Source organism: Quercus suber, unplaced genomic scaffold, assembly GCF_002906115.3.
Source record: "Quercus suber isolate HL8 unplaced genomic scaffold, Cork oak 2.0 scaffold_931, whole genome shotgun sequence".
Lineage (NCBI taxonomy): Eukaryota > Viridiplantae > Streptophyta > Magnoliopsida > Fagales > Fagaceae > Quercus > Quercus suber.
The window spans coordinates 24497-50146 of record NW_027070354.1 but is presented as its reverse complement, the minus strand read 5'-3'; the positions used below and the strand labels follow the sequence as shown (position 1 = coordinate 50146).

General features: G+C 35.5%; 1 protein-coding gene across 1 annotated transcript; it reads right to left on the bottom strand.

The window, feature by feature from the left end:
- Window positions 1-24300: 24300 nt before the first annotated feature.
- LOC112029501 (aspartic proteinase CDR1) lies at window positions 24301-25650 on the bottom strand. Its single transcript, XM_024062185.1, has one exon. It carries the CDS (start codon window positions 25648-25650, stop codon window positions 24301-24303), a length of 1350 nt encoding a protein of 449 aa, XP_023917953.1.

The following is a 25650-nucleotide window of genomic DNA, read 5'->3' as shown; positions in this document are numbered from 1 at the left end:
TCCTGCTCCTTACTTGGGCCATGTCTGTTTTACATTTCCTGTAACTTACTGGGCCATGCCCGTGGGACGTTGGCAATGCCTGTTTTACTTTTCTACTCTGTGTGATAGCATTGTGCATGATGTATGGATGTATATATATATATATACATACATGCTTGCGTGTGTGTGGGTGATCATGCACTTTGTATGGTGGACTCTTGTGGCTATGTGAGTGACCCTCTCTAGCCATGAGTGCTCTGGACCTTGTGACATGAGTAAGTGCTCAAGGCGATTGCTGTAGGTGCATATTCATGTCATACTGTGTGCATAGTCACCACGGTGTGACTGTCCCAATCCATGTTGGTACACGTTGTATACACAAGCATGAAACCTTGCTAGTGTGCCATAGCGCACCAAACGCAAAACTTTGCCGGATTTTCGCCGTGAAAATGGGGCATCCCCATTGCTGTATTCTCACGGCGAAAGTTTGGTGAGAATAGTGTTTTGTGCGCTACGACACACCTAAGGCGAAGCATTGCTGGATTTCTGCCACAAAAATAAGGCAAAATGCTGCCGAATTTTTGCCATGGAAATTTGGCAATGATTCCAAAAAAATTTGGGAAGCATCGATCGAGAGCACACCCTTTTTGAATCCAAAACTCAAACCCATTTTCTTAAAGCCCCAAAAGCTAATGCCAATAGCTCGTTTTCAACTGCCAATGTCCTTAAATTATGATTTTACCAAAATAAAGGACTATCTACAGACAGACATTGTGGGGTGACTAACACCTTTCCCACATGTAACTAGACTTCTGAACTCAAGAATCAAGATTTTTTACCCATCCACATTAGATTAGGAAAACCGACATTTTTCTTAGTCAAGGATCGATAATAAATTCAAATAGAGTCAAGTGACCAATCACACATTAGAGAATACCCAATGATTGGTGACGACTTCACTTACCCTTGGTAATTTCCTTAAAATTGACTCATATTCCAATCACACACTTGAGGTACAACCTTCCTCCACAACACTCGAGCTCACAGGCTTGCACTTGCTTCCAGGCATCGTGCGAGTGTCGCTGCGATGGGTGGTCGAATCGCCACAAGGCATTGACAGACCTGTTTTTGAAAAAATATTTATTTACAAGCAATAACATGTGAGTATATATTTACAAGCAACATATATACAAAAAAACATGTGAACATATATATATATATATATATAGCATGTGAATATTTATTTCCTATTTATGCTTAAGGAAAGTAAATAGTTTATGAAAAGAAATGATCTCCCTTTTGTGAAAGCATAATAATAATAATAATAATAATAATAATAATAACATTTATTCTCCAATTTTTATTTTATTTTATATGTAAGAAAACCCAAAACTAAGTTGGTTAGTTTAAGAGAGAAGGATTGTTGGATTGATTTAAATATGAACATAAAAAAATAAAGCAAAAAGCCCATTTTTGTTCCTACATTTTCACGCGATTCCTACTTTGGTCCTAAACTTTTTTTTTCCCACCAGTTTTAGTCCATATCCTAGAAAACACGTCTCGTTTTTGTTCCTGTCGTTACATCAGATACAGAAATTGCATATGTGGCAAACGACATAAGTTAAAATAATTATAATAATGTCCACAAGTCTCCACATTAGCATCTAAATTTTTTTTTTAAAATTTATTAATTTTAACTAAAAAAAAAAAACAGAAATAAAAACCAAAAATCACATGAATTGGAATCTAAATGTGTCTTGAACAAGAACAACAAGAACACAAATCTAGATCTAACAACACAAACCTAGAAATTAAAAAAAAAATCATTTATGTATGTCGATGCTTAGAGAAAATAAAACATGGAAATCCCAATTGGAAATGAAACTTGGAAAACACAGAGAAAGAAAGAAAGATGATTTAGAGAGAGAGAAGCTTACAAGATCGCGACAAATCCAGATCGGGATCTACAACCAACGGCAAATCTCCTCCATGCACGCCACACAAAGTCGCATTGATCACCGGAATCACCAGGCAAGACGGTTCCTACCTGACCGAGTTTTAACTCGACAAAGGCTACGAGGTACATGGCTTGATCCGACGGTTCTCCAACTTCAACACTCAGCGAATTAACGACATCTACATTGACCCCCCACAATGCCCACAAGACTCGAATGAAGCTCCACTACGCTGACCTCACCGATGCCTCCTTTCTTTGTCACGATACTCCTAGATGAGGTTTACAACCTCATTGCCCAATCCCACGTGGCTGTCTCATTCGAGATCCCAGATTACACTGTTGATGTTGTTGCCATTGGGGCCCTCCATCTCCTCGAAGCTGTTTGATCCCATATTGCTGCCACTGGGCGCAACCATATTCAGTACTACCAAGCTGGATTGTCTGAAATGTTCGGCTGGAGTCAAATCGTTTGAGCCTAGCTACACCGGGAAGCTTCGGGCCAATCGGGTGCTTCGGGCCATCGGATCTGGGTTTGCTTGAGGTGGGTTTGCTAGGTTCAACTTGCTTGAGATGGGTTTTTCTGAGTTTGAGATTTTTTTTTTTTGGATTGGTTGTGTTGTATTTTTGGATTGATTTGGTACTTTGGGGCTTTAGGATTTGATGATTTTGCTGAGTTTGAGAAAATGGTGATTTTGAGATTTTTAATTTTTGGATTTTAATTGTGGGTTTGTGTTCTTAGATTTGGGTTTATGTTGTTAGATCTGGGTTTGTGTTCATGTTGTTCTTGTTCAAGACACATTTAGATCCCAATTTATGTGATTTTTTGTTTTTATTTTTTTTTATTTAGTTAAAATTAATAAATTAATTTTTTTAATTAGTTGCTAACGTGGAAACTTGTGGACTTTATTTTAATATTTTTAACTTATGCCGTTTGCCACGTGCAATTTTCGTCTCTGATGTAACGGCAGTGATAAAAACGAGACGCGTTTTCTAGAATAGGGACTAAAAGCGGTGGAAAAAAAGTTAGGGACTAAAGTGGGAATCGCGTGAAAATGTAGAGATGAAAATCAGTTTTTCGCCAAAAAATAATGCTTTTTTTTTTTTGGTGGGTTGGAACATTATGTTATTTGATTAATATATCTTGTGTTTTAGAATCTCTTTGAGGTGGGATTAGGGTTTACATGATTTTTAAGAGTTAGGCTTTAAGATGCATTTATAAGTCGATGGTTAAGCTAGAATTGATAGTAATAAGTTTTGATATTTGGTTTAGATGTTGTGAGCACCCAAGCTTGAGCTCCTTTGACTTCAGGCTCTCGGTTCCTCTAGTTTCAGGTAAGAGATAAGTGATATGGGCATTTGGTAAGTCATGAGATTATTTTAAAAATATTATTATGCATTAAAAGATTTTGGATACAATCATGTTTTAGACAAAAGTATGTTCATGATGCTTACAAATTCTAAAGTATATGATTTTAGCATATTGATGATATTAACCATTTCACAAACATGATATTCAAAAAAAAAAAATAATGGAAATGCTATTATTATGAAATGTTATGTAAAAGTATGAATTTCACTATGATGCAAAAGTATGAAATGTTTTCAGGTTATGTCCTCTGATGCGATTTGAACTTGGCCAGTGTGAGTTAAATTATTGGCTTTTCATAGAAAATGTTATGTGATTGGCTATTAAAAGTGTTGAGAACTTTGTTGTACCCACCCTTGTTAGGAACAACCAACTTTTGGAGGATGCCAGCTAACCCTGTGGTTGATGATCTGAGCACACAGAAAGCGGAGTGATACGTTATGATAAGATCTTGGGAATCCTTGGCATTGTGCGAAATGCTAGATGCCTGGCATAGTGTGTTGGAAGCCTCCTAAATCTTTACAAACCTATCAAATATGAACTAACCAATATGTTATTTATGAACAACTATGTTATTTTATGATCATGAGAGAATGACTTTGTTGAAATGTATTATAAGCGTGATGAAAAGTTATAAGCTCTCAAGAAAAAAAGTTTATGATGAAAAGGTTTGTTGTTCTTTAAAGATAAAGTTTATGATGAAATGCTTTACTATTCTTTAAAGAGAAAGTTTATGATGAAAGTATAAGTTTATGTTAAAAAGTTATCAGATGTATGTTCTTTATGAAATGTTAGGTTTTGTAACTATTAAAGTTATAATCTTTTATGAGAAGAAGTTTATGAAGAAAAGTCTTGCTATTTTTTAAAGATGATGTTTCTGATTTAAGTCAAAGTTACAAATTATTTGATTTCAATAATATGTGAAATTGTCAAACTTTGGGACTATGAAAAAAATTGTTATTTTGTAATATGAATATATGTGGTTTTAAAAAGTTAATATTAAGTTTGGCAACTTTGTAAGAAATGAAAGAAATTCAGTTTGAAAAGATTTTGTTATGTTATTCTGGTTAGAAGGAAGAGAACAATTATTTTCCTTGTACCCTTTATCTTTCCTGCTCCTTACTTGGGCCATGTCTGTTTTACATTTCCTGTAACTTATTGGGCCATGCCCGTGGGACGTTGGCAATGCCTGTTTTACTTTTCTACTCTGTGTGATAGCATTGTGCATGATGTATGGATGTATATATATATATACATACATGCTTACGTGTGTGTGGGTGATCATGCACTTTGTATGGTGGACTCTTGTGGCTATGTGAGTGACCCTCTCTAGCCATGAGTGCTCTGGACCTTGTGACATGAGTAAGTGCTCAAGGCGATTGCTGTAGGTGCATATTCATGTCATACTGTGTGCATAGTCACCACGGTGTGACTGTCCCAATCCATGTTGGTACACGCTGTATACACAAGCATGAAACCTTGCTAGTGTGCCATAGCGCACCAAACGCAAAACTTTGCCGGATTTTCGCCGTGAAAATGGGGCATCCCCATTGCTGTATTCTCACGGCGAAAGTTTGGTGAGAATAGTGTTTTGTGCGCTACGACACACCTAAGGCGAAGCATTGCTGGATTTCTGCCACAAAAATAAGGCAAAATGCTGCCGAATTTTTGCCATGGAAATTTGCAATGATTCCAAACAAATTTGGGAAGCATCGATCGAGAGCACACCCTTTTTGAATCCAAAACTCAAACCCATTTTCTTAAAGCCCCAAAAGCTAATGCCAATAGCTCGTTTTCAACTGCCAATGTCCTTAAATTATGATTTTACCAAAATAAAGGACTATCTACGGACAGACATTGTGGGGTGACTAACACCTTTCCCACATGTAACTAGACTTCGAGACTCAAGAATCAAGATTTTTTACCCATCCACATTAGATTAGGAAAACCGACCTTTTTCTTAGTCTAGGATCGATAATAAATTCAAATAGAGTCAAGTGACCAATCACACATTAGAGAATACCCAATGATTGGTGACGACTTCACTTACCCTTGGTAATTTCCTTAAAATTGACTCATATTCCAATCACACACTTGAGGTACAACCTTCCTCCACAACACTCGAGCTCACAAGCTTGCACTTGCTTCCAGGCATCGTGCGAGTGTCGTTGCGATGGGTGGTCGAATCGCCACAAGGCATTGACAGACCTGTTTTTGAAAAAATATTTATTTACAAGCAATAACATGTGAGTATATATTTACAAGCAACATATACAAAAAAACATGTGAACATATATATATATATATATATATAGCATGTGAATATTTATTTCCTATTTATGCTTAAGGAAAGTAAATAGTTTATGAAAAGAAATGATCTCCCTTTTGTGAAAGCATAATAATAATAATAACATTTATTCTCCAATTTTTTTATTTTATTTTATTTTATTTTATATGTAAGAAAACCCAAAACTAAGTTGGTTAGTTTAAGAGAGAAGGATTGTTGGATTGATTTAAATATGAACATAAAAAAATAAAGCGAAAAACCCATTTTTGTTTCTACATTTTCACGCGATTCCTACTTTAGTCCTAAACTTTTTTTTCCCACCAGTTTTAGTCCATATCCTAGAAAACACGTCTCGTTTTTGTTCCTTCGTTACATCAGAACAGAAATTGCATATGTGGCAAATGCATAAGTTAAAATAATTATAATAATGTCCACAAGTCTCCACATTAGCATCTAAATTTTTTTTAAAATTTATTAATTTTAACTAAAAAAAAAACAGAAATAAAAACCAAAAATCAGATGAATTGGAATCTAAATGTGTCTTGAACAAGAACAACAAGAACACAAATCTAGATCTAACAACACAAACCTAGAAATTAAAAAAAAAATCATTTATGTATGTCGATGCTTAGAGAAAATAAAACATGGAAATCCCAATTGGAAATGAAACTTGGAAAACACAGAGAAAGAAAGAAAGATGATTAGACAAATTGCTTTACAAGGAGGCCTCCTTGAGTCCCTGCGTTCTCACAAGTTTCTACAAAGTGAGCAATGTGTTGCTTAGGATTTCCATGGCCATCAAACTGCAAGAATTTGGGGGGTTGATACCCATTTGGCATCCTCATGTTGTCGATGCGCTTTGTGTAGGGTTTTGAATATGTGAGAGAACTTGTAGAAGAACCTCCATATTGTGCTCGGATGGTATTTGTTATCATGTCTTGTAATTGTTGGACTGACAACGAAGCAACCGAAGTAGATTGTTCTCGTCGGGAAGTGTCCTCAAGTTCTCTCCCTTCATCATCCTTTGCAGATGTGAATTTATGAGCATGCCTTGATTCACCAAGATCTTGTACTTCGAGTTTATTCATTAAAGTTGCAATTTGGAGGTCCTTATCTTCAAGTGCTTTTGTGAGAAGGACAACCCTTTGCTCCATTTCAGCCATCTTTTCTTCCATGGTAGAGGTGTTTGTCATCATGACTGACACAACTTCCCAAGATGATGGAGAAGAAAGTGAATTGGAGTGAGCACATGAAATCTTATCTTTTGGGTTCCCTTTGATGGGAGAGAAATCGTGTGACCAACTTCTCATGAAGGAAGAAGGGGATTTGCCCCCATACTTGAGGTGTTCCAAGGTAGAGACGCCTTTGTTGATGACCTTGTTTCTTCTAAGAGGGTCTAAGGAGATGATTGTCTGGACCTTGGCTTCCTTGGTTGATTGAGATTGAAGTTGATTATTTGCTTTAGGTTGGCTACAATTGATTACACCAATGTAGTTGTTGGTGGTAGCCGTACCAAGTTTAGTTGAAGTAGCTGTTGAAGCTTGGATGTTCTTGCTGGAGGCCATTGAAGTTGGTAGCAAGATGGTGATGATTTCTTTCTTTGAAGGAGAATGAGATGAGAGGCAGAGATGTCCCACCAGGCGTGCCAGAATATGTGGACGACTAAATTTCTCGGTTCGAAATAAGTCAAACAAGTAAAATAGTTGTACAAATGCGAATTTGTATTGAATATGTGTGGTACAATTCTCTGTAATTACAAAAGAGTTATCCTCTGATTCGATCTCCTTGCAAGACTTGTTAATTGAATTTGTGGTAATGTGATTTTGACTTAAACACAAAGTATCCTTCAATTTGGTTGAGGGATGGATCGAAGATTACTGAAACGAAATTACAATGAATCTCTGGCTATGAGCTTGTTAGAAATCCTTTGTTCTTCACGTTCTTCGTGTTCTTCGTGTGTTCTTCGTGTTCTTGGATTTGTGGTGGAAGTTCTTCGGGGCTTTAGAGGCTTGAATTCGTAGAGCTTCACTGATTTGTGATTTGTTGATGTTTTCGGACACTTTAGGCTTGATTCCCGCAGACTTTTGTATCTAGGTGGATGATTTGGATGATTTCTCTTCGAATGTTCTTCCTATTCGAAGTTGAAGTTCTTGAAGTTCTTGGAGGCTTTAAAGTTTGGTTCCGGCAGAGCTTCTGGACTTCTGAGTGCTTCAAATGGTTTTGGTGTCCTCCTAAATGGCTTAGGAAGGCTTCTATTTATAGGAATTTTGGGGTAGGTAAGCGACACGTGGCGGAGTCTGATTAGTGACACGTGGCAGAGCTTGATTGGTCCGCTTATGTCATCACTTGCACATGCTGGAATGATTGTGTCATCGCTTACACGTGCGAGGTTGCTTATGTCATCGCTTACATGAGCTGATGCATGATTGGTTCTTGCATGGCATTTGGCAAATTTCTGTTGGCTTCTGAATAGTAATAGTAAAACCTAGCAGCAGCGTGTGGCACTTTGTAATTGGCTGCATTTTGTGGACTTGGTAGTGTGACGTGTCAGCTTGTGATAGGTCGGGAATTTTCCTTCTCTACAGCCATGCTTTGTGCCCTCCGTGGGTTTGTGCTTGTCAGTCTTTGGGGCCATTTGCTTGTGTGGTTGCATTTGTCCCTTTTATGGCTTGTTGGATGCGACCACTTGTGAGATACACCTCCGTGGTGTCAGTTTACTTGATGCATACCCTTTCTCCGCTCTGTGTGTGGATATGCTTGCCTTGCTTTCTTTGTGCCACCCGTTTGGCTTTCTTTGCTTCTTTGCATCTTTGCACGCTTGCCTACATGTTCATGCATGAGTCTGTGTGTCGTCCATGCTTTAATCTCATGCAGCTATGGACACCTGATCTAAACCTAAATTTGTCTTCATAGGACACCCTCTTTTGTTTGATAACATGTTTGTTTGCCCCCGTTTGACATCTTTTGGTAGCTTGTCTTTTAGCATGCTTTCCTTCTATTTGTTTCTTTGCTTGTCTACTGGCTTGTTTCTTTTGTTATTGCATGTGCATGCATGAAGCATGGACACTTGGAGCAAGGGTGCGACCTCCTAGGTGCAAGCAAAAAAGGGGGAAGGATGCAAGCAAGAAGACATAAGCCCACAAAGGGTAATGTTCAGTAGATTAGGGGGCCTAGTCCCTCCTGAGTGGTTTTCTCTTTCCCCCTTTCCTTGTACCCTTTATCTTTCCTGCTCCTTACTTGGGCCATGTCTGTTTTACATTTCCTGTAACTTATTGGGCCATGCCCGTGGGACGTTGGCAATGCCTGTTTTACTTTTCTACTCTGTGTGATAGCATTGTGCATGATGTATGGATGTATATATATATATACATACATGCTTACGTGTGTGTGGGTGATCATGCACTTTGTATGGTGGACTCTTGTGGCTATGTGAGTGACCCTCTCTAGCCATGAGTGCTCTGGACCTTGTGACATGAGTAAGTGCTCAAGGCGATTGCTGTAGGTGCATATTCATGTCATACTGTGTGCATAGTCACCACGGTGTGACTGTCCCAATCCATGTTGGTACACGCTGTATACACAAGCATGAAACCTTGCTAGTGTGCCATAGCGCACCAAACGCAAAACTTTGCCGGATTTTCGCCGTGAAAATGGGGCATCCCCATTGCTGTATTCTCACGGCGAAAGTTTGGTGAGAATAGTGTTTTGTGCGCTACGACACACCTAAGGCGAAGCATTGCTGGATTTCTGCCACAAAAATAAGGCAAAATGCTGCCGAATTTTTGCCATGGAAATTTGGCAATGATTCCAAACAAATTTGGGAAGCATCGATCGAGAGCACACCCTTTTTGAATCCAAAACTCAAACCCATTTTCTTAAAGCCCCAAAAGCTAATGCCAATAGCTCGTTTTCAACTGCCAATGTCCTTAAATTATGATTTTACCAAAATAAAGGACTATCTACGGACAGACATTGTGGGGTGACTAACACCTTTCCCACATGTAACTAGACTTCCGAACTCAAGAATCAAGATTTTTTACCCATCCACATTAGATTAGGAAAACCGACCTTTTTCTTAGTCTAGGATCGATAATAAATTCAAATAGAGTCAAGTGACCAATCACACATTAGAGAATACCCAATGATTGGTGACGACTTCACTTACCCTTGGTAATTTCCTTAAAATTGACTCATATTCCAATCACACACTTGAGGTACAACCTTCCTCCACAACACTCGAGCTCACAAGCTTGCACTTGCTTCCAGGCATCGTGCGAGTGTCGTTGCGATGGGTGGTCGAATCGCCACAAGGCATTGACAGACCTGTTTTTGAAAAAATATTTATTTACAAGCAATAACATGTGAGTATATATTTACAAGCAACATATATACAAAAAACATGTGAACATATATATATATATATATATATAGCATGTGAATATTTATTTCCTATTTATGCTTAAGGAAAGTAAATAGTTTATGAAAAGAAATGATCTCCCTTTTGTGAAAGCATAATAATAATAATAACATTTATTCTCCAATTTTTTTATTTTATTTTATTTTATTTTATATGTAAGAAAACCCAAAACTAAGTTGGTTAGTTTAAGAGAGAAGGATTGTTGGATTGATTTAAATATGAACATAAAAAATTAAAGCGAAAAACCCATTTTTGTTTCTACATTTTCACGCGATTCCTACTTTAGTCCTAAACTTTTTTTTTCCCACCAGTTTTAGTCCATATCCTAGAAAACACGTCTCGTTTTTGTTCCTATCGTTACATCAGAGACAGAAATTGCATATGTGGCAAATGGCATAAGTTAAAATAATTATAATAATGTCCACAAGTCTCCACATTAGCATCTAAATTTTTTTTTAAAATTTATTAATTTTAACTAAAAAAAAAACAGAAATAAAAACCAAAAATCAGATGAATTGGAATCTAAATGTGTCTTGAACAAGAACAACAAGAACACAAATCTAGATCTAACAACACAAACCTAGAAATTAAAAAAAAAATCATTTATGTATGTCGATGCTTAGAGAAAATAAAACATGGAAATCCCAATTGGAAATGAAACTTGGAAAACACAGAGAAAGAAAGAAAGATGATTTAGAGAGAGAGAAGCTTACAAGATCGACAAATCCAGATCGGGATCTACAACCAACGGCAAATCTCCTCCATGCACGCCACACAAAGTCGCATTGATCACCGGAATCACCAGGCAAGGCGGTTCCTACCTGACCGAGTTTTAACTCGACAAAGGCTACGAGGTACACGGCTTGATCCGACGGTTCTCCAACTTCAACACTCAGCGAATTAACCACATCTACATCGACCCCCACAATGCCCACAAGACTCGAATGAAGCTCCACTACGCTGACCTCACCGATGCCTCCTTTCTTTGTCACGATACTCCTAGATGAGGTTTACAACCTCATTGCCCAATCCCACGTGGCTGTCTCATTCGAGATCCCAGATTACACTGTTGATGTTGTTGCCATTGGGGCCTTCCATCTCCTCGAAGCTGTTTGATCCCATATTGCCGCCACTGGGCGCAACCATATTCAGTACTACCAAGCTGGATCGTCTGAAATGTTCGGCTAGAGTCAAATCGTTTGAGCCTGGCTACACCGCAAAGCTTCGGGCCAATCGGGTGCTTCGGGCCATCGGATCTGGGTTTGCTTGAGGTGGGTTTGCTAGGTTCAACTTGCTTGAGATGGGTTTTTCTGAGTTTGAGATTTTTTTTTTTTTGGATTGGTTGTGTTGTATTTTTGGATTGATTTGGTACTTTGGGGCTTTAGGATTTGACGATTTTGCTGAGTTTGAGAAAATGGTGATTTTGAGATTTTTAATTTTTGGATTTTAATTGTGGGTTTGTGTTGTTAGATTTGGGTTTATGTTGTTAGATTTGGGTTTGTGTTCTTGTTGTTCTTGTTCAAGACACATTTAGATCCCAATTTATGTGATTTTTTGTTTTTATTTTTTTTTATTTAGTTAAAATTAATAAATTAATTTTTTTAATTAGTTGCTAACGTGGAAACTTGTGGACTTTATTTTAATATTTTTAACTTATGCCGTTTGCCACGTGCAATTTTCGTCTCTAATGTAACGGCAGTGATAAAAACGAGACGCGTTTTCTAGAATAGGGACTAAAAGCGGTGGAAAAAAAGTTAGGGACTAAAGTGGGAATCGCGTGAAAATGTAGAGATGAAAATCAGTTTTTCGCCAAAAAATAATGCTTTTTTTTTTTTGGTGGGTTGGAACATTATGTTATTTGATTAATATATCTTGTGTTTTAGAATCTCTTTGAGGTGGGATTAGGGTTTACATGATTTTTAAGAGTTAGGCTTTAAGATGCATTTATAAGTCGATGGTTAAGCTAGAATTGATAGTAATAAGTTTTGATATTTGGTTTAGATGTTGTGAGCACCCAAGCTTGAGCTCCTTTGACTTCAGGCTCTCGGTTCCTCTAGTTTCAGGTAAGAGATAAGTGATATGGGCATTTGGTAAGTCATGAGATTATTTTAAAAATATTATTATGCATTAAAAGATTTTGGATACAATCATGTTTTAGACAAAAGTATGTTCATGATGCTTACAAATTCTAAAGTATATGATTTTAGCATATTGATGATATTAACCATTTCACAAACATGATATTCAAAAAAAAAAAATAATGGAAATGCTATTATTATGAAATGTTATGTAAAAGTATGAATTTCACTATGATGCAAAAGTATGAAATGTTTTCAGGTTATGTCCTCTGATGCGATTTGAACTTGGCCAGTGTGAGTTAAATTATTGGCTTTTCATAGAAAATGTTATGTGATTGGCTATTAAAAGTGTTGAGAACTTTGTTGTACCCACCCTTGTTAGGAACAACCAACTTTTGGAGGATGCCAGCTAACCCTGTGGTTGATGATCTGAGCACACAGAAAGCGGAGTGATACGTTATGATAAGATCTTGGGAATCCTTGGCATTGTGCGAAATGCTAGATGCCTGGCATAGTGTGTTGGAAGCCTCCTAAATCTTTACAAACCTATCAAATATGAACTAACCAATATGTTATTTATGAACAACTATGTTATTTTATGATCATGAGAGAATGACTTTGTTGAAATGTATTATAAGCGTGATGAAAAGTTATAAGCTCTCAAGAAAAAAAGTTTATGATGAAAAGGTTTGTTGTTCTTTAAAGATAAAGTTTATGATGAAATGCTTTACTATTCTTTAAAGAGAAAGTTTATGATGAAAGTATAAGTTTATGTTAAAAAGTTATCAGATGTATGTTCTTTATGAAATGTTAGGTTTTGTAACTATTAAAGTTATAATCTTTTATGAGAAGAAGTTTATGAAGAAAAGTCTTGCTATTTTTTAAAGATGATGTTTCTGATTTAAGTCAAAGTTACAAATTATTTGATTTCAATAATATGTGAAATTGTCAAACTTTGGGACTATGAAAAAAATTGTTATTTTGTAATATGAATATATGTGGTTTTAAAAAGTTAATATTAAGTTTGGCAACTTTGTAAGAAATGAAAGAAATTCAGTTTGAAAAGATTTTGTTATGTTATTCTGGTTAGAAGGAAGAGAACAATTATTTTCCTATGAAAAGTGTATAAGTTATTATTATGAATAATATAAAATACTATTCATAGAAGATGTTCTCCTATCTGAATATCCATATAATGAAATGCTTTGGTTTACATGCTTACTAAATCCTCGTGTAACTTACCCTGACTGAGATGTGTATCCCTTGCACTTTTTCGGTCAATAGGTTTCATTTTGGAGTAGCAGGAGCCTTAGTCGGGTTTTGGAGGAGCTAGCTTTAGTTTTAAAATTATAGCTTCCTAGTTTTGATAGTTTGGTGCTTAGCTCTTCAGAGATGTATAATGTGAAATTAAAAATTTGAATAACTGGTGGATTATGTTATTCTTGAAGTACAATGTAGATGCGGTGAATATTAAGTGAAAAATCATATCAAGAATGTAAAGAAACCAAAATGAAAAGAAAGAAGAAAACTTTTGTTTAAAAGTTTTGTTGGTTCTTGTTAACATGCTGGTCATGGTTAGAAATTCGGGTATTGGGTTTGGGACATGACAAGAATAAATATTTTGGTGAAATTATTCATTACACTTGATATATTATACCAACCTCTCATAGAAAATTGAATCGCATGTATGAAGATATGTACAAGCAGGGTCCACCTTTATTCGAGGAGGTGTAATACATCATATACACTAAAGATATCAATGTTTTTGGCAAAGTTATGAGAGAGCAATGGAACAATTGGGTTCACCCCTCTATTACCATTTCTTTATAATCCATCTAAGTATGCTGGTATGGTCCACAATTTTTGTTGCCGAGCTTTTATGTCCTAATTAATTTATGGAATGCAACTGTAATTGAAACAGGATGCGGAATGATAATGGATAAGTTCAAATCATATATGGAAAGGATGATTAAAATGTATGTAACAAACCAAGAATCTTTTTAGCTCCTTTTTGAGTTTTTATATTGCAACCCGTGTGACATGTAACGGCAGAGTCAGAAGTAGGAGAAAAGTTTTAAATTTTTTACCAAAACATGCATATGCACATAGATGTGCAATAATAAATGTGTGTTATGGCACCTAATTGTGTAGAATCAAGAACCATTAGAGAGCATTTATTTGGAAAAATAAATTCATCAAAGAGCAGCTATAAAAGGCCTCAAACATCCCCACCCTTTTCATCCTTCTCTCCACTCAAAATGGTTTCTCCAATGTGCAAATTTCTTGTTTTATTAGCTTTCTTTGTGGTTTTTCCACTTTCACTTTGTGCTCCTAAGAATCCTTTCACCATGTCTCACTTTGGCTCAAATTCAAGGCCTGGAAACTTCTTTAATCCAACACAAATTCATTGTCATGTTTGTAACCGTATACTCTTTGGAACTCAAGAAGTCAATGGTGAGACTTGTGTGATACAAGATGAGACTGCAAATTTAACCTACACAAATCGAAGAGATCCTTTCAACCCCTTACATCGCCCTGAACAGCTTTCTTTGCATGCTTCTCCTTCTACATCCCATCCACCTAATCAAACCCATTATCCCAATGTTAATCGCCTAGCGCCTCAAAGAAACCTTGCTTCAACACCTAACCAGCCCTTGATATCTTTTCAAAACCAACTGCGTCAAGAGATTATACGCAGGATCATTGGTACTACTAGGCAACCCATAGCTCAACCTCTTATGCAAATGGAAAATACTAGAGCCATCCAGCCTTTCTTCTCTTTTCCAGATCCACAGGACCCCTTGGTTAGAGCCATTAATGCACGCTTGCAGCAACAACAGCAGCAAGTTCGACCTCGTAGGCGAAGGGTACGTAGAGAAAATAGGGTGCATCCTAATGCTCTTGTACGTCCTCCAGTGGCTCAAATCGCCCCAGATGTGATTGATCTACAGCATGATGAAGATGACGACAGTGACAATTCCATTAGTATGATTAATGTGGACTTGAACCTTTAAGAACTAAGCGGAGTTCACAAGCGGTCATGGATGTTCTCTTTACTTATTCCAGTCTTTCGTTATTGAGTCAATGGTTTTTTTTTTTTCCCCTTTTTTTTTCTTGAGGAGCAAGGGAAATTGAGTAATATGAGTTTGATGGTTGTCTCTTCTTCCTCATAAATGATAATAAATTTGTTTTATGTTTAATTGTTTCTTAAAGTCCTTATAGATCATGGATTTTTTTTAAGTCATCATCAACTGTGTTGGTCCTGTCTTGTTTACCCACATAAGTGGACTACATTGCACATGCCAAAGAGCTCAAAGAGCTCTACACACCTTCATAATAATAATAATAATGATAATAATAATAATAGTAATAATAATAATCAATTTCTAAAAAAAAATGTGATTAGCAAACATTGATTCTCTTAATAAAGGATACAAGACTATGAAATTGAATTACAAACTCTTGATTCATTTCTTTAATTTAACAAGAATAGCATCCAAACATTGCAATTCTTGAAGGAAAAAAAAAAAATCAATTCAACTAGATACTTTTAAAAAAGGGAAAATTATAGCACACTAAATTGTGGTAGTTCATAACCTGCCTTAACTTCTCATCATTAAAAAAACACATTTTAATACAAAAACATAAAAGAAAACGAATTGAAAAGTCTCATGAGAAAATTTTCTTCATCAAAGTCCCATTGTAAAAATGCAACAATCAAACAAGAATTTACCCATTCAGTTGATAATTTCAACAATACAAACCTAACCCAAACAGATCTAGTACAAATCCCAAACAATAGGTGACAAAATGTTTCATCACTATTAAATTGATCGATAAACGTAAAAATATTTGGTGATGAAACAATTTGTCAANGGAGTGACGGTTGGTCTTTTCGACGGACGAATGACCACTCCGTCAGATTTTCTCTTCTGGGAGCCCTTGGCGATGGATTGGGGGGCAGACGTAGACGTCGCCTCTCCCTTCGCCTTCTTCTCCTCCTTCTGACGGGCAGCAGCGACCCTAATCCGTTCCTTAGCAACATCCATTTCTGTAAAAAAAAAAAAGAGAAGAAAAACGTAAGGGAAGCCGACGACTAGAAGTACAAAGACTGACGAATAGGTCAAAAAACTTACGGTGACGGGCAAACTCTTCTAATCTACGAGCTTCAAGCGTCGGTTCGGGACCCCCACAATACGTATGAAGAGTGTCGAGGGTAATCAAGTCCCGGCACGATCGCTCTTCTATGGGTATCTCCAAAACCCGACGGATGAAATCTTCTTGCTCATCAGTTATTGATGGACGAGTGAAAGCTGAAAAAGAATAAATTGGTTACGTTAGTATCTTTTCGAAAAAGTAAAAAACTGACGAGTATAAAAGGTGACGACTAAAACCTGACTCCCTAACAAATCCCCAAGTGTTGTCAAAACAACCAAAGGGGATCGTTTCCCACTCGTCCTGACGGCACACCCAATCCGTCCCCTCAACAGAAAAGAACCTACTCTTCCAGGCTCTATTAGAATCTGGCATCTCAAACACCAGCCTTAACTCCTTCTCCCTCACGGCAAAATGATACATCCCCTTTGAAGAAGAAAGGTGCCGAGGTCTATAGCAGTAGAAAAATTCATCCAAGGAAAGCTGACGATGGCCTCCGCTTAGACGACCCCACAGCACCTCAGCACTAATAAAAATTCTACACGAGTTTGGAGTAATCTGGCTGACGGATATGCCAAGAAAATCAGCCAGCTGACGGTGTAAAGCCGTCAGAGGTAGTCTCAACCCGGCAGCAAACATGGCATCATACATACCAACGTCTGCAGTGCTTCCCGTATAGCATTTCTCACCCTCCATAGGTAGACGAATAGGAATATGGTCAGGGATTTGGAAACGGGTACGTAATTTGTTGAAAATTTTAAGTGTCATTTTTGGGAGGAATTTATTCACAGCCCAGTTCTTGGGAAGGATGAAGGGACGACTACCTTCAGGACCTTCAGAATCCCCTTCACCAGACTCCTCTTCGCCTTCATCCCCGTCACTGTTCCCCTCTCCTAATCCAGCCTCACCCTCTTCGATTACTTCCTCCTCCTGGCCGCCATCTCCCTGACTCCCTACTTCCTCGACGGGAAAATGGGCTGACGTCTCCCTCTCTGACGACCAGGAGGAACTCTCAGACTCACTATTTGAGCCTGAACCAAACACCTCGTCGTAGCCCACTCCTTCGTGGACCGACGACTGGTCACTCGACGCGTCACTCGACATCTACCTACAAGTGACGGGTGTAAACTAAGCACCTAGGTTGACAACCTCACTTTAAAGAAGATAATTGAAAGTGTGCGAGGAAAGAAAGGAAACTTACAAGTTTTCAGAGAGTAACGGTTGAAGAAGTGACGACGGGAATGTTGGTAGAGTTGACGGAATATTGGCGACAGATGCACTCTCCAGGAATCAGCAAGTGAAATAGTGGAAATAGGGAGAGGTGGGCCATATATATATATAAGAAAACGCACGGAAGACGAAGCGACGCCCACATTCAGACACGGAACCAATCCGAGCACGCCACGTGTCCTAGCATTTAATACTAGGGTGTCAGCTGTAATTATTTTCTCTCTCCTGATCAAAGTGACAGGTAGTGGCGAATGAAAACTCCATAACCCGTCAGGTACAGCCGACGGAGATATGGAGTAGGGGGCAATTGATATGGAAGAATTATAGCAGGTACCATGAGCTTAACCCATCAGCTCCTGCTTTGGCTGACGGGTCAGTCGCGACGGATGTTTTTGGGCTAAACGTAACGAAAAAAGGCATGCTGACTAGATCAAGACAAGCCGACGGGATGAATGCTCCAGGTCTAACTGACGGCGATTCGAAGCGCCTGGGCTACTCAGCGAGAAGCTGACGCCAACTTGGCTGAAGGGAGAATGCAAGCTGACGGTTTCAAGGCCGACGGTTCTATGAAAACCATGACCTGGTCACCACGCATGGGTAATAGGGAAGTTGCTTGTATTCCACGCCCAGTATCAGAGTCCTATAAGGAAAGGATTCCGCAATCTACGCTCATAAGGATTCCTATAAGGAAAAGACTTCTACTCCAAGAAAGAGAGGTCCACCCTTTACTACTATAAAAATTTCAATACCCTCACAAGCCAAGGTACGAATAATTGACCCCTCTCTAGCACTCTAGAGTTGAAAGAAGTTCTAACTTGACCTTCGGAGGGTATTTGGCCGGCACCACACCGGTGCTCTCTGTTAGGTCTGTTCTTTTTTGTTGTGCAGGAGTCGTTTTGAGCGTACAAACATCGTGCAACTCACTAGTGAGACTTTCGGCATCATCAACTGAAATTTAAGTTTTTGATTTTATTTGATTGTGTATTTTTATTCTTTTTTTGTGTTTTCGAAGAAGAAAAACATAAAAGTGAAGCAAAATCACATATTTAACCATGTTTTTAACAGATATTGGCTAAGGAAATCTAATTAAACTAATTTCAAGTGGGTAAAATGTCAAATTTCAAATTACAAGTAAACAATTTAAATTTCAACCAATCACAAGTAAGTAAATTGGGGTTAAAAGTAGGCTTTTACATCGTGTTCTTATTAAACATAATCTCTTACTCCCTCCATCTTAAATTTTTTGGCCTAGTTAGAAAAACCTAATTATTTAGGAAAACATCATTGTCTTATCTCTTCAAAAAAAAGTTAAAAAATTTCTAAATTACACTTAGAAACATTTATCAAAAAATTATTTTAAAACATTTCTTTTTAATAATTTGAATAAAGATGGCATGTATAATGAATTTCAAAATTTAAGTTTTTAATTTAAAAAATGCTCTCACAAATAAATTAAGGTTATAAAGGGAATATTAATAAATTAATGGTATTTGACTTTTCAAACAGAAATTCTTGTTTGCTATGCCAATTATGGAAAACTCATCTACACGCTCCATAATGACCCATATATTATTGAATTTTGACAATGATAAAATATAATCATATATAACAAAGAGAGAAAAATGAGGAAGGCAACCAAATTATATTGTACATTTAAGTCTTTAAGGCTATTTATTTCAAAGATATAAATGATTCAAATAAATTGTGCTTCAAGTAAATGAAAATAATATTTGATGTGAGAGATAAATGATCGAGTGTTATGCAAATCAATTTCTTAAAGCAAGAATATATATATATATATACACACACATATAGGTTCTGCCATGTCATATGGTAACCCTCGTTTCTTATCTTTGTTTTCTAATTTTCATGTTCTCTCACTTTAGAGAGACAATAATAAGGTCACACATAAAGTAATTTAGTCACATACTTTGGAGTATTCTTACATCATATTGAGTGGTAACTTATCGTCTGATTAGCATTTTTTAAATTATTCATTTTGTTAGGATATGACAAAGGTCATCACATTAGACGATAGTGACAAAGGCAAAATCTTTTGCCCATTGGGTGCAAAATCTAACCAAATAAAAGAGATTGTTTAGAACAAGTTGTGTATTTATTCTTTGTTTATCACAATCATTTAAACAGTAATCTTGATTTTCACTATCGCGCATCCTTGGTACGATGGTTACTTTATAAGTATAATACTTATAGAGCGTGGGGAGCACGGGCCGGGATTCACCATCGCGCATTCTTAATACGATGGTCACTTTATAAGTATAATACTTATAGAATGTAGGGAGCAAGGGTCGGGGTTCAAGTTTCCAGAAGGAAGCTTCTCACACATATACACTTAGATTAGATTAAAGTAGAAATTCTATCTTGTGTATATATATATATATATATAAAATCTTGATTCTCAAATAAAAAAAAAAAAATGGTTATATAAAACTGCTGCATTCAATACGGTAATTAAAATTTAAAAAGGAACGTAGATTAAAACAAATTTGTTTTAAGGATTAACAAAGAAGTAGTATTGGCGTTTTAACTTATTTCTATTTTTATAAACGGTCACTCACAAATAATTTTGTCACATACTTTGTAGTCTTAACCCATATTGACATAAGTCACGGAACCACGATTTTAGATTAGGGGGCAAAAACAAATATAGCAATTTATTTTTCATACAATTATAACAATTATATACTCCTTTGTCAATACAATTTATGTTTCATACAACCTAAAGTTTTATCTAGAACCAATTCACAACTAATAACAATCAATTTAAAAGATTAATTTAAGTACATAATTTCAAGTATGTATTTTGATTACCCAAAATAAATAAAAAAGAGGAATGATTAAAAATATAGCAATATACCTAAAAAAATGTATATCACCTCATTGCCTTAATTGCTTTTAAAAAAATATTTAGAATTTAACTTTTTTTTTCTTTATTTGTCTTAATATTTAAATTTTGAGTTTCTAGCAAAAACTTAGGCTTGAAATTATGTAAGAGCTCATAGAATAACTAGAAAAAAAAAAAAAAATCAATGGAGGGATAGGGGCAATATGATGCTCTGTTTGTTTTGATGAAAAATTTTGTGTAAAAATAGTTTTCCATGTTTTCCAATGTTGGGTAGTATAAAATAAAAATAAGTAAATGGAAAATTATCTTTGATTAACTGAAAAAATATGGCTTATTTTTAGAGATAGTTCTCTATTAATATTTTTTGGAAAACAATTCCATCTCACAACAAGCTAAATAGGGAAAATTTGGAGATTATTTCTCATTTAATTTAAAGTTACTACCAAACATAAAATATAATAATATAATTTTATAGAAAATACTTTTTTAGAAAATGACTAATTTTATAGAAAACATTATTACCGAAACAAACAGAACGTGAGTGTGTGTGCATTTTTTCTTTTTTAAGATTTAAAAAAAAAAAGTTTTTTGGAGTTATTTTAGTTAAAATATTGCTGCTCCAACTCGATCTTTGGGTTATAGTATAATGAGAAAGACGATTTTTTATTTTTTTTATTTTTTTCCTAGAAAGATGAATTTGATTTGGATTTAAAAACTGTAGCGGCATAAGAAAGTTGAGTTGAATTTCAACAAGTTTCTTTTAATTTTTTAAATAATACATCATACTTATCTTCTTATATTTTCCACATATATCATTTCTTTCATTCTTTGGTTGAATACATATCTATCATTCTATTTTTGAATAAGTCTATCATACATGTATGTAACTTATCTTTTCTTTTTTTCCATATGTATCGATCATACATATCTTTCATTCTTTTTTTTGAATAAATCTATCATATGTATGTAACTTATCTTTACTTTTTTCCACATCTTTTATTTATTTATTTTTTTTAGAACTTATTTTTTCCATATCTAATTATCTATCATACATATTTTTCATTCTTTTTTTGAATAAATCTATCATATGTACGTAACTTATCTTTTATTTTTTCCATATCTATCATAAATATCTTTCATTCTTTTTTTCTTTTTTTTGAATAAATCTATCATATGTATGTAACTTATTTTAATTTTTTTCATATATATCATACATATCTTTCATTCTTTTTTTTTTTGAATAAATCTATTGTATGTATGTAACTTATATTTTATGGTCTGTTTGGATGGAGGAGGGAAAGAGGGAGGAGTAGAGTAAAATTGGTTAAAAAGAAACTAATTTTGTGCTAAATTTACTCTATTCTACTCTACTCCCCTCAATCGAAACGGACCATTAGAGAGGAGGTGGAACAAACTTATCTCCGCTAATAATTTTTAGCACAATTTTTTATTTTTTTTGGTCTTATTATCATTTTAAAAATTATTCTTTATGTTTGAAACTCAGAACATGACATGCTCACATTGGTCGAAGGATTGTCTTTTTCCCAATGGGTACAAATTACAAAATCTGACCAAATAAATGAGATTGATAAGTATGATTTGTGTATATACCTCTTATATTAACGCGATCATTTAAATAGTAGGCCTCCTTCTTCTCTCCCTTCCTCTTCTTTTTTTTTTTTTTTTTTTTTTTTTTTTTTGAGAAATATATGAATGGTAATCTAAAATGATAAGTTGTTACCCAGTATGATATTTTCCCATTGTGTGCCCTTATTTATTTATTTATCTATATTGAGAACAGTAGCCATAGTGGTCTAAGTCTAGACAAGTGACACATTCCTTGAGAAGGAAAGAGAAATCTCTTTATTTAGTCTTCAGCTTTATTAAAACTTTACATTTATGTTAATGTATTAATGAAAAATGTTACAAACACAACAAATTTTACAACTCCTTTCGTAACTTATTAAGTTTATTATTATTATTATTATTTACTATTTTTTTTTTTTTGAGGGGGTACAACTTATTAAGTTGGTTGAATATAATTGATGGTGACATCATTCTCATTTGGACCACCACTATATAGCACACCATTTACAGATTGTCTTCTTAACAAGTGTGAAATTTGTTGTCAAAGTCTTTGTGTACTTAGACTTACTCTGTATCAATTAACATCATTCTTATCTAGTTACCATTATCATCACTTTATGGCACACTAATTATAAATTGTCACCTTAACAGATGTGAAATTTGTTGTCAAATTCTTTGTGTACTTGGATGTAATTATTTTTTGGATATTTCTTCATTTAACCTTCCACCTAATAGAAGTAAGGAATTTTTTTAAAATTTATTTCTATTCATCAATAATTTTATTTCCTTAATATTTAAATTATAATAAAAATTTTAGGTAGCCACTTAGCATTATATATATATTAGGTTTTTTTATTTTGTATTTTTATTTTTTATTTATTTTTAGAATACTAAGTATTTTAACACACACATGGAGAGAGGGGAGAAAGTTTTAAAAAAACTGATAGTGGTATATATCCAAAAGGGTCTAACTCTTAAATACACAGTACAAACTTTAAATCTCTCGAGAAGATGGGAGAAGATTTTAAAGAAACTGACAGTGGTGTATATCTAAATGGATTGGATACACAACATAGACTTTGAACTTCTTTAACTCGCACTTATATTTTCCAATGTGAGATTAACCCGTTGTTTTCTTTGAGAATACTAAGTATCTTAACACACACACACACACACACACACACATAGGAAGAGGGGAGAAGATCTTGAAGAAACTAACGTGGTGTATATCCAAAATAGCCTAACTCTTCGATACACATCAAGGAAAAATAACCTTATATGATTTATTCTCCCTTTTATTTTTCTAAATATAAAAATTAATTGGTATTTGTTATGATTGTATTTGTATATAGAACTATAGATTGTAGCACCATGGACTACACATGTATTGTGATTGTGTTATATATGGAACTATATATTCTAACATTTAAAGAAATATGATATGTTATGATTTTAACGAAGGGGGTATTTTATATTATATAATTTTAAACTATTTTAAATTCTATACTACATTTAGACACTTAATTAAAACTTCATCAAATCATATTTTCTTTAAATGATAAAATATATACTTCTATATACAAAAACGCAATCATAAATAAATGCCAAAATGTTAGAATATATAATTCTATATAAACAATAAATCTCTATTAATATTAATAATTAACATAATTTAGACAAAAATATAAAAGGGAGAAAAAATCGTATTATGTGCATTTTTTGAGCTATATTATGTTTAAATTTCCAGTGCATTGCAAGAATTATCACCAAGTTCTCTTTATGAAATCGTGTCATGAACAAATGAGTGTTCCTTGAAGAGTCCATTTACAAATATCTTATATATTGAGAATTAATTTAATAGCCTTGTTATTTTACAAAATAAAGTTTAAAGCTGTAATATTTATTAAAAATCCCCTTCTTTTCAGCAATGGTTTCGAAAGGATTTAGAGAATGTACCAATGTGTACATCTCCTTTCCTTCAGTGATGAATCTTTAGAGAAAAGTTTCCGTACTTAACAAGAGAAGGGGTTGCTAGCTTGCTGAATTCAAATTCTTCTCCATCAATGGAAAAAAATAAGATGACTATAATGTACCAGAAAGGTCTGTCTAGTTGGCCTGGTTTTTTTTGGATAGATCATAATAAAAGTAGAATACCTCATTGTAAAATGTTATTTACTTATGTGGTTTTTAAACAAAGACACCAAATTGTTACTAAAGTGAATAAGAAAAATGGATAAATATTTAAGCTTTTTAATTTAGAGCTAATTCATTCACAAATCCATGCTTATTACACTCGTAAAACATACGAATTTAAACGAGGGGAAAGGAAAAACTAAAAGGAAAAGCACCAGATAAAGAGAGGAATTTCATTTTCCATCTTAAAGCTTTGTGCAATCCGTTGGCTTGAAAGACACAGTTTTCTTAACAACGTCATAGCCTACCAACACGTTGGCTTGGGCCAAGTTACCGAAAATGGAGATTGACCCTGGTTCATCTGATGCAGCAACGAAAGCCAAGCACACAACTTGCTCATCTACTCTGATGAAGGTGGTGCTCGAACTCAGATTCACATCTGCACCGGTGAAATGAGCTGTGATATTTGGACCCTTAAAATCATCTGATGATGACTCGTAGCAAAGGCTTAGAACTCCACTCGGGTCTTCAGTAGGTGCTAAATCAATTTCGGCTTTTACTGCTGATTCAAAATCGGGGTACAATTCTGATGGCAATATTGTCAATGTTGTGCCTGAATCAATGATAATATTGCCCTCTGCTGAATCTCCGGATTGGGAAGGCTTGGTTAATTCGATTCTCTTTCCGCCTACACTAATTGCTTCGAGTGTTAGGTAGTAGAAGGTATCAATATCTTTGGGGACTATGGGAGTAGACACGGCTCCAGAACCCGAAACCACGGCATTACTACCGAAATTCAATTTGCTTGTGGTATCGCCTTGGGAAGTTAATGGAATCAAGCAGTAGGAGAATTTTCCATCAATAGAAGAATCCAATTGGGAAACAAGAGAAACCGCACCGCCTCCAAGGCCAACAATCCCAGAACCGTTCGCATTGAAGGTTCCACCGTTATTGTGTCCACACCCTATGATAGTTTTAGGGAGAGGCACAGGGCGGCTTGTAGTTGATCCCAGAGTGAGAGTGTCAACAGCAAGGTCTCCATTTGAGAAAGATTGATCGCCGTAAGACACAGAGTATGAGCAACTTGAATCATCGCTGCCTGAGCATGAGGTTCCTTTTAGAGACTGACATTGGGATGAAGAGCATGAAACTTCTTTGTATGTGCTTGACCGTGTAGGATCAAAAAGTGGAGCTGTTTGCTTGTAGCAGCCATTGCAAGGCTTGCACTGTAGCCAAATCAAATCACTACCAGTATCAGCAATGCCTAGGATTTGGACTGGTGGTGTACCAACAGAGTATTTCACGAGGTATTCACCTTGATTTGAGATTATATCTGCTTGAGCTGCATTGGTAGAGAGTGAAGAAGTTGGCTTAAAATGATTGACACGGTTAATGGAACGACGCAAAGCCTTGGCTATGCGCTGTGAAGGAGTTTCTGAAGGGTCATAGAAGGGAGAGTTTGGAGAGTCACGGTGGATTAGATCCACGCTAAAGCCCCCATTGGAAGCCTCAATGAGTGAGAAGCTACAAAGAAAAACAACGGAGAATGTAGTTGCCAATGCAGCGAATGAGAGAAGGGAGTGAAGAGATGCCAT

What these genes read in the sequence shown, in the direction of transcription:
- LOC112029501 (XM_024062185.1), bottom strand. Translation starts at nt 25,650, where the DNA reads ATGGCATCTCTTCACTCCCTTCTCTCATTCGCTGCATTGGCAACTACA.